Raw genomic sequence first — 9742 nt, 5'->3', positions numbered from 1 at the left:
CAGTTAATGGTTGAGAGACAAAGGGGAAGAGAGAAGCATGGTTACCCCTGCATTTGGAAGTGTTTAAACCAGCTGTCATATATTAAGGTGAGGTCAACATGAAAAAAAGACAAAATCTAGAAAAAATATATCCTTAAACCTCCTTTGTTGGGAAATATAATTGCAGACCACCAAATGGGTTTTGATACTCTTTCCTGCTCTGAGACAGGTTCTACCAATCAAAAGGCCATCTTGCTCTTGGAGTCAATCCTTCTTAAAATTATGTCTTACTAGGACTTTATAGACTTCCAGAGAAAGGAACCTGGCATTATATTGCCTTACAGGACTGGGATTCACAGTCTTTTTGGTTTCAAATATCTATAATTCAGCCTAGGATGTATGAGTGTGAGCTTGGCACATGGGATGGGATAGCCTTGAGTGGAGTGGGAGGAAGAGATCCTATTTTGGGAATAAATTAAGAATGGCATTGCCATATCAACCCAAGGTTAGCCTGAATCCATCGAGGTTCCTAAACCCTGAATCCTGTTGGAATCAAAACTCAGAGCAGACTGAGCAACTCTGGCTTCTCACCAACTGGTTTCTCAGTTAGTGTTGGTAGTACATATGGGGTCCACTGGGGACCATCACTGAACCAGACACAAAGGAAGAAGTTTGTGAAATGACAAATGCCTGGTTCCAATTAGGGGACAAACCTCTCTTCTGCCTGGCCTTATACAGCTTACACAACCCTTTTAGTGTTATTATTCCATTTAATCTCTCCAGTGTGTGAGGACCTACATTGTGATGTCCCTTTTACTCAAGGTCATACACACAGACTGGGATGAGACTGTCTCCTAGGGCTTCTGAGGCAACCCCCTGCTCTTCCCACACTTCATCCTTCAGTCTGAGAGTATGCTGTGAAGTGCTACCAGGGGTAATCTGGGCATTCAGATGGGAAAGAAGTTATTGGGAGGAAGGAGATCACTCTGAGAGTTTTCCATTCCTCTTGCTCAGTATAAGTTGCTACTTGTATGGAGGAAGTGGCTGCTGAGCTCTGAGTTAAATTATGCTTCTGTTTTTGCTGTGGGCACTAGCTATCAGCTGATATCTGATATAGACCTGAAGATTCAGAAATGCCTTACTGAGTAGAATTGCAGGCTTGATGACAGGAAGATCTTGTTCTGTTCTTTTTTCACCGCTCAAAGCCGGGCACTATTAAAACTCCCCAAATCATGAGTGGATAACTACATTTATGGAGAAAGAATTTTGACATGGGATAATAACACAGTTAAGTCTAGGGCTGTAGTTAAAGGCAAAGCTTATGTAAAAATAACATTTGCATCATGCTCTTCAGTGTACCAAGTACATGACATAAACAATTTCATTTGATCTACGCAGCAAACCTGTCAAGTAGCCATGGTCCTCTTAACAAATAAGAAAATTAAGTTTGATAAAGGCTAAAGGTTTTGCCCAGGGTCCCAAGAGACTAGTTTAGGACTTCAGGTCTTTTGGCTCCACATCCTGTATTTGATTTGTAATTATTTATGAAAACTTCTGAAAATGTCAAATATTTTGTAGGGATTGACTGAAACCCTCTGTGACCCTACTTATGAGAAGCTCTGATAATGGCTGGTACATACATGGTATCTTCTCACTTGAGACTGTCTTGTGCTCTGAGGCAGCAATTACTCAATGATTACTTTTCTGCAAAGTTTGTGGGATCAAGTCCATTTCTCTGTGATGGATAAATTGAAGGAGGAAGCTATGTTATGTTTTCATGGTCATCAGTCCCAGGGAGATGGAGGAACAGGATTATGGCGTGAGAGTTCCAGCTCCATGTTCCTTGCTAAACAGTCGGAAACAACTCCCATTCCCTATAGAGTGGAAAGAGAAACAGCAAACATTTAATAAAAGGATCCATAGTATTCCTTCAAAATGCTCTAGATTCACTCCCCACAACTCTTCCTGACTCTTGATGAAAATATTTGGAGAACCCAATGGTTACAAAGTTTTGAAGAACACGGACATCTTCAAAAATGCCTTGGGGAATATAAAGTATGTGCGTATGGTTAACAGACAGTCCAGTTCAACAGGAGTCAGACTCACAACTATTAAAGGAAACACAACATTAAAGATCTTTCCCCCTATTTATGCTATTCCTATATAGGCTTCTTTCTACAGCCAAGGAAGGATTTTAGGAGGGAAGATCGCAGCTTTTCGCCTCATGTACCATGGCCAAAACCAATCTTAGAACTTGTCTGACTGGATCAAGTGAGCAATATACGTAAACAAGATCTGAGTAAACAAGAGAGAAACCTGCCTATCACCTGTGGAGTCAAGTAATGTAGGGCACCTTCCTGGGCACTTATAAATCAGTGCCCGTCTCTCAGAGAAATGGGTGATGTGCTTCCCAAGCAATGTCATTTGTTATCCTGTTGATAGTGGCAACTTAGGGAAGGATCAGAATGCAAGGTATTCTATCTAGCAATGTAGACCCACTGTGGTAGTAAGAAACTAGGTACCTTAAGGGGCTGGGGACTTTTTAAGCCTTTCTGGTAGGAGCAAGTATTGGCCTTTCTTTCATGAATGAGGGTCATTTTCATCACCTTGGGATGTTAGACTCTGACAGTTCTGATGATGAAGCAAGGCTGCACATGCTCGTGAGAAGAAATGATTTTGCCATCCTGAATCTCCTGAGTGATGGTGCAGATTTTAACCAGTATTCGGGGCAGGCATCTGTAGGCACAGCAGGGCCCGTGTGTCCAGTGGGAAGTTGAGGGTGATGCATTGTCAACTGAGGCTGTGCATTCCATGGCACTGGCCTTACTGGAAGGCTCACATTTGGTGGTGCATGGGCTACAGGGAAGCCTAGAAAAAACAGAATTTTACCTGTGACTGAGGGAAGATAACGATGGTGATGGAGTGGTGTCAACATGGGCCACTCAAAACAAGGACTCCCAAAAGCTTATTCATTCATTTTGTCCTATCATTAGTGAAAGAAGAAGAATGAAAGCAGATCCATGGGGAAGCAGCATCCTTAGTTTGGAAGCATTAGATTACGTAAGCTGCCATTATGCACAATGCCATTGCCTTGTGGAAGAACACCATGCCAGGAGCTAATGACCAGGGTGCAGCCCAGCTCTGTCATTTACCAGCTGGTGACCTCAGATAAGTCAGTGAAGCCTCCCGAGCTTTAGTTCTTCATCTCCAGGCTGGGTATAATGGGAGCTAAATTTACAGGGTCAGTAGGGATACGGGACAAGCTGAGGGGCTTATTATTTGAGGACAAGAAGTTAGTCAGATATTTTTCTTATCAGAGAGTCACAATATTACTGGTGGCCTGAGCCCCATCTATGGAAGAGTCCTCAGTCTTTATCAAGAAGCTTCAAAGTGCCTTTGGGTGTATTTAAATGAAACTTTACAGAATTGGAGTTGGAAGCAGTTAACAGAGCTCTTTATAGAAAGCATCATCTTTCTTTGATGATTCAAGGCACTTTGGTGCCTTGTAGCTCCTCATAGGGACTAGCTATGGCTAACCTTATGCTAGTATAATGTGGCAGTTAAAATGTGCAAGTTAAAAGAATGCTGGGAACAGAATTCAGTGGTTATTTTGGGGAAGAAGGTTTCTGTAACAATTTTAACAGAGTCTGCACCTGGGGCGTTCATTTGGAAGGAGCTGCTTCCTCTGAAGAGGTTGTGCTCTATCTAGGTCAGTTCCTTATGAGTTGTTTGGCTTCTTATTGAAAAACCTTACAATTTCTACTTTAAAAAAAGATGCTAAAATACATATCTACATGCTGCTGTTGGCATCAAGGACGAATGGCTGGACAGGGATGGGCATTTCAGCTTGAGCAGAATGTTCCGCCAAACGGAACAGGGTCATCCTATTCAATCTCATGAAAGTTCATCGCAGTGGGGGAAAATCTGTAAGTGGCCAGGAATATTTGAATATTTGGGAAAACCATTTTTTCCCTTGTACTTAAAAAATCTCAACATATAAGCAATTAACCTGGCACACTGGCTCTTCAGAATGACTCAGCTCAGCTAAGGCCTCAAGTTTGGACCAGGTTACAATTGTAGGTCTCGGAACAGCACAGCTTGAGACCATGTATCGCAAGTTCCCATCATTGGCAAGAAGATCAAAGCTCACGCCCCCTGTTGCCAGTGGCAGTAACACATGTAGGTGAGCATATTTTCTAGTAGGAGCTGTTTTTATTTTACTTACTTGACATCTGAACTCTCCAGAAGGCTGCGGTATGTGGCAATCTCACATTCCAGCCGGGACTTGACATCCAGCAGAATTTCGTATTCTTGGTTCTGTCTCTCCAGGGCACACCGGATGTCTGCCAGCTGAGCCTCCACATTATTGATCAGACACTGGATCTGGGCCAGTAAGGCTGTATATCGGGCCTCTGTCTCCACCAGGATGCATTCCTGGGAATCTCTCTGCCACGGAGGAGGAAAGTAGGATTTATAACGATGACTTGTTGGAGCCTAGGTCACTTGTAAACTGCATCATTTTAAACAATGGTTTCTTTGGGGCAGGTACTAATGAATCTCCAACCCTCTTATTACTTCCTAACCAAATAAATCCCAAACCAAAATTATCAACTATGCTAAAGCTCACTTCCCTTTATACTCTTAACTTATTTTTGCCCTCTTTTAAGTATTTACTTCTTTCTTAATCACCTGATAATATCCTACCACACTCTCCTACCTGTGAGACAAAAAGTATTCCAATTTATTTTACACCTGGGCTATGAGAACCTGTTACTATGGCACCTCATTCTATGAATATTTATACCTTAAAGAAGTCAGCAGCATCTAACGCAGCATATCTAAAACATGAGAGTTGAAACTTTGATGATTAAAGTTCTTTCCTGCTTCGTCATTCTGTAAGTCTACGGACAATGGAATTTTAGGTTTGAATAACCTATCATTTCCATGGTTTTCCCAATTTTTAGAGAGGAGAAGACTGAGGTTCAAGGGGTTAAGTGAGTTGTCCATGGTCACATGATTAGCTGGTGACAAAACCAACTTTGGGGCAGGCTCTTCCAAGTACCCTTCATATCAGAGCCATTTAAATAACTCCTTACAGGGCACCTGGTTGGCTCAATGGGCTAAGCCTTTGCCTTTGGCTCAGGTCATGATCTCAGGGTCCTGGGATCGAGTCTTGCATCAGGCTCTCTGCTCAGTGGGAAGCCTGCTTCCCTCTCTCTCTCTGCCTGCCTACTTGTGATCTCTCTCTCTCTCTGTCAAATAAATAAATAAATAACTGCTTACTTCAGAGAGGCAGTAAAATGAAACAGAAGTGGTTCCAGCTTTGGAACCTGAATTCCGTCTCAGACTCATTTCTTTTGTGACCTTTAACAAGTTACTTAATGCCTCAGGATCTCAGTGTCTCCATCTCTATAAAATAGGCAAGATGGAACTCACCTGGGATCTGGCTTGGGAAAATCACTTTAGCTGCCTGAGGCTCAGCTGTAAAATTGGCTCAATAATTATGCTACCTCCTTTATAAGATTATTTTATAAATTTGATAGTTTTTAAAAATGTTTTGCATGTAATAAAATGCCCTCTTAATGTTTCCCAAAGTGTATTCCATAGATCATTATTGCCATGAGAGGATCTTAAAAAAGGGGGTCCAGAGCCAAATAAGTCTGGAAAGCTGAGTACCATATATCTCCTTCTGGGAGAGCCATAGAGCATATTAGCTTATTAAAGGCCTGCAGGAAGGTACCCTGTTGAACCTGTGTTTACTCCAGCATTTCCCAGGCTTTTTGGACCACAGGCCCCTTTTTTGGCCATAGGCCCTTTAGCAAACAGAGGAACTTCTGAGGGACACAATTTGTGAAACATTACAACATGCAGGTGTCTGGGGTTTTTGCCATCACTGCTGTATTAGGCTTGGTCAGCTTGCTGGGTACCATTCGGTGTTGAGCCTGCAGTTCAATCTCCAGAGCATTCACAGTGCGTCTCAGTCCAGTGACCTCCTTCAGGCAGCACTGCTGCTGTTCAGAGCTGGCCACCACCTGCTGGTTCAGCCCCTCCATCTGAAACACAAAGACCATGACTATTATGAAGGAAAATATGACTTTGATTAACGGACACCTGGAAATGCAATGTCAACTTTTTGGTTTTGACTTTTCTACCCTCCCCCACCTGCGTGTTGAACCACTGTTCCACTTCTCTGCGGTTTGTCTCCATGATGGACTCATACTGACATCTCATTTCTTGTAGAACCTGGTTTAGATCAACGGAAGGAGCAGCGGTCACTTCAATGTTGAGTCTGTCCCCAAGCTGGCTCTGTAAGGAATTTATTTCCTATGAAAAGAAAAAGAATGGGAGGTCACTTGGTGAACAGATGACACCCTTGTGTTCTTGTTTGTCTAATAGCAATGGTTTAGCTTAATTGTATCTGAAATATAGCTCACAATAAAGACATAGATGATTTATAGGTGCTATTGAGATGCCATAAAATGACTTCAGGCTAGTTCAGATATGACTCTGTGTTCAAATATGTAGAACATTAAAAGGAATCAATCAGCAAGATCAGAGTCTTAAAGAATTTAAATCATTTCCAGCGATGGGTAATGGTGAAGCAGCAGAGAGGTAGAATTTGTAATAAGAGACCATAGCCTCTATGACGCCAATATGGGCTTTTACTAATACAGACTTATAGAAATAGTGGCAGAAGTCTGTGTAGGGATCCTACAAACAGAGGAAAGCTGTGAGGACAGGAAAAGTGTTGCTTCCTTCTCTTGGAAAAGCGGGAAGGACAATGGAGGCCTCAGATACTGTGTTATAGGTGATGGATTCCCATGCTAGTAGTGGTAGGTACTGTCAGGGCTGAAAAGCAGAGTAGTATCTACTTTTTGGAGACACCTATTGCCCAGTTCAAGTCAAAGGAATTGCTGCTAGTTTTAGAGGCTTAGCTTGTAATGACTCTTGGTTTTTCTCTAACCTCTCCATGGTTGTTTTTGAGGCAGAGGAGCTCCTCCTTCAGAGACTGGACTTGCACCTCCAGGTCGGCCTGGGCCAGGGTCAATGCATTGAGGATCTGCTGTAGGCCTTTGGCGTCTGCCTCCACCAGCTGGCGTATGGACATCTCAGCTTCATACCTTTAAAAATGAGACACAAAAAGAAAGGCAATATAATCAGATAGTGTAAATCAAGCCAAGAAGAACTCTCCTTCCGCATTTTCCTTTGGGTCTTTCATTTAGTATATTTCTGTGTCAGTTTTATTCTCGTTAGAGGTGAGACCACTTGATAAATATCACACATAATTATTATTCCTTAATCAGTTTGCTGGGATGAGGCTATATTGCTATTCTTTGAGATAAGGAAATTTATCCTCTTTCTCCTGCTCCAAGAGGCAATGCAGTAGATGGAGAAAGAGCAGTGGATGAGGAGTTAGAAAACTTGGAGGCATGTTTTAGCTATTTCTTGTGCTAGCTGTATGTCTTTGGATGTGACAGACCCCCCCTCCCCCAAACCACAGTTTTCTCAACGTAATCAAGGCAACTATTTATTAACCCATTTTCCTGAATTACTGTGCAGGTGATCAGATGGGTTCATATGTTAGAATCTCCAAGTACTGTTTCCATTTATCGAATGTGAAGGTTTTCCCTGGGCTCGTGCTGGTATGGTGTGGAGCAGGAGGTTTAGCAGATTTGGGGATAATCTTCTCAGGAGTGTATAGAGTCAGAGGCGGGTGAATTCTGCCGCGAATGACAGTGCTGGGTGGGCTTACTTGGCTCTCATGTCATCAGCAGCCAGTTTGGTGTTGTCAATTTGTGAGACCAGTCTGGAATTCTCAGCCTTGGTGCACAAGATCTAGAATTAAGAAATTGTACACACAAATTAGACAAACACCAGGATCTCCTTCTTTAAAAACCAATGGCTTGTGTGTATTGCAATTAACAGTGGGTGGCGGGGAGTTAGGCTTTTCATAGCTATGCTTAGGAAGTTTGGGAAGCTTTGGAAAGTCTGAGTTTTTTTTTTTTTTAAGATTTTATTTATTTGACAGAGACACACAGAGAGGGAACACAGCAGGGGGAGTGGGAGAAGAAGAAGCAGGCTTGCCGCAGAGTGGGGAGCCCGATGGGGGGCTCGATCCCAGGATGCTGGGATCAGGACCTGAGCTGAAAGCAGACGCTTAACGACTAAGTCACCTAGGCACCCCAGGAAAGTCCGAGTTTTTGTTATTTTCCTAAGAAATCAGCAAAACCCACACCAATAAAAATTTCTGTATATGTTTTACCATTAAATTATAAAATCTGGGGTGCCTGGGTGGCTCAGTGTGCTAAAGCCTCTGCCTTCGGCTCAGGTCATGATCTCAGGGTCCTGGGATTGAGCCCCGCTCAGCAGGGAGCCTGCTTCCTCCCCCCCGCCTGCCTCTCTGCATACTTGTAATTTCTGTCTAATAAATAAATAAAATCTTAAAAAAATAATATAAAATCTGCCCTTGATTTGCATCCTCTGGAATGTAACCACCATGAGGGCAAGGACTTTTTAGCACACGAATATTTTCCTAGAGCCTGGAGTAATGTCTGCTGTGTTGGTGGTGGTGTTCGGTAAACACTTGTTGAAGAAATAAAATGGAATAAATCTGGCATGGAAAGTAACAGCAACACATTGCTCTGATTAGGAGATAGGCTTGGTGTTGGAAGAAACCACTGAAATAATTTGGAGATAATGAAATGAGCATAAAAGGGGGAAACAGTGGTGATGGCAAAATGGTTAAAACATATAATAATTCCTAAACATTTGGGAACTTGTTAAAACAAAATGCCCTTTCTCATATCCCTGTTTTCTTATTTTTGCTAAAGAAATGACAGCAATAGGTTGTTGACACATTTTGACACATGTTGACACACTTCTGACACAGCAGAATGTATCTCTGGAAGATGAACAAATATAAAACTCTGAATATTGCCTCCAGATGACAATTCCATTCAAGAGATTCTCTTATTCTACAAAATATTTTTTCCAACATAAGATGAACTAAAAATATTAAGGGTTAGCAAATGGCTATTGCTTGGAGAGTGTCATGACTCAACCCAATTATACACATTCCTAAGAATCTTACCTTTCTCTGGAGCTCCTCTATGGTAGCATAGTAGGACACGTAGTCAGGACATACAACACAGAGCTCTTTGTTACACTCCTCCTGGATTTTGCACTCCAGTTCAGCATTCTCTTGTTCCAAGATCCGCACCTTCTCAAGGTAGTTAGCAAGGCGCTCATTCAAGATTTGCATGGTCTCTTTCTCATGGCTGTTGATGCCTTCACCACACCAGCCACAATCATCCAGAAGGGGACAGGCATTGAAGTTGCTTATTAAGCAGATGGGTGTGAAATAAAAGCAAGGAGTGGGCCTGGCAGTCCTCGGAACATGGCTAACTTGTTGGCAGCTGTTGGCTTCAAGACCGTCATGTTGGCAGCTGGCGTTAGAAGAAATGGTCCGAAAATTTGTAATCCTAGAGCAGTTTTGGTGTGGCGTTGAACAAGAAATCATTGTTGTTGTACAACCATTGGTTTCCATAGTGTGTACCCAGTTTTGGTTTATTTTAGTCCGTGGTCCAGATGGAAAGCTCAAGGAACCTCGACTGTGTCTGATTTCCAAGCTTCTCGGCTATTTCCTCTTTGAAGTGCTTATATAGCCTTTGCTCTAGGTGGGGTCACAGCTGACAGGATGTTTTCCTTTCTAATGTTTATATCAAATCCCATAGGAACATCTCATTAGTCTGCTTTTTACTTG

At 42.4% G+C, this 9742-nt stretch overlaps 1 protein-coding gene across 1 annotated transcript; it reads right to left on the bottom strand.

Moving 5' to 3' along the window:
- Positions 1-2594: 2594 nt before the first annotated feature.
- On the bottom strand, positions 2595-9526 carry KRT39 (keratin 39). Its single transcript, XM_059379543.1, has 7 exons — positions 9071-9526; positions 7733-7815; positions 6944-7100; positions 6142-6303; positions 5907-6032; positions 4205-4425; positions 2595-2847 (listed from the first exon to the last, which is right to left on the bottom strand). Exons 1-7 carry the CDS (start codon positions 9524-9526, stop codon positions 2595-2597), a joined length of 1458 nt encoding a protein of 485 aa, XP_059235526.1.
- Between the last annotated feature and the right edge of the window lie 216 nt (positions 9527-9742).

Source organism: Mustela nigripes, chromosome 16 (genome assembly GCF_022355385.1).
Source record: "Mustela nigripes isolate SB6536 chromosome 16, MUSNIG.SB6536, whole genome shotgun sequence".
Taxonomy (NCBI): domain Eukaryota; kingdom Metazoa; phylum Chordata; class Mammalia; order Carnivora; family Mustelidae; genus Mustela; species Mustela nigripes.
Note: the sequence above shows the minus strand (reverse complement) of the source record. Positions and strands in the feature narration are given on the sequence as shown.

What these genes read in the sequence shown, in the direction of transcription:
- KRT39 (XM_059379543.1), bottom strand. Translation starts at nt 9,526, where the DNA reads ATGGAAACCAATGGTTGTACAACAACAATGATTTCTTGTTCAACGCCA. An exon ending in TAGAGGAGCTCCAGAGAAAG is followed by an intron (nt 7,816 to 9,070) that starts GTAAGATTCTTA and finishes TCTTAATTCTAG; the next exon opens with ATCTTGTGCACCAAGGCTGA. An exon ending in TCAAAAACAACCATGGAGAG is followed by an intron (nt 6,304 to 6,943) that starts GTTAGAGAAAAA and finishes TTCTTTTCATAG; the next exon opens with GAAATAAATTCCTTACAGAG.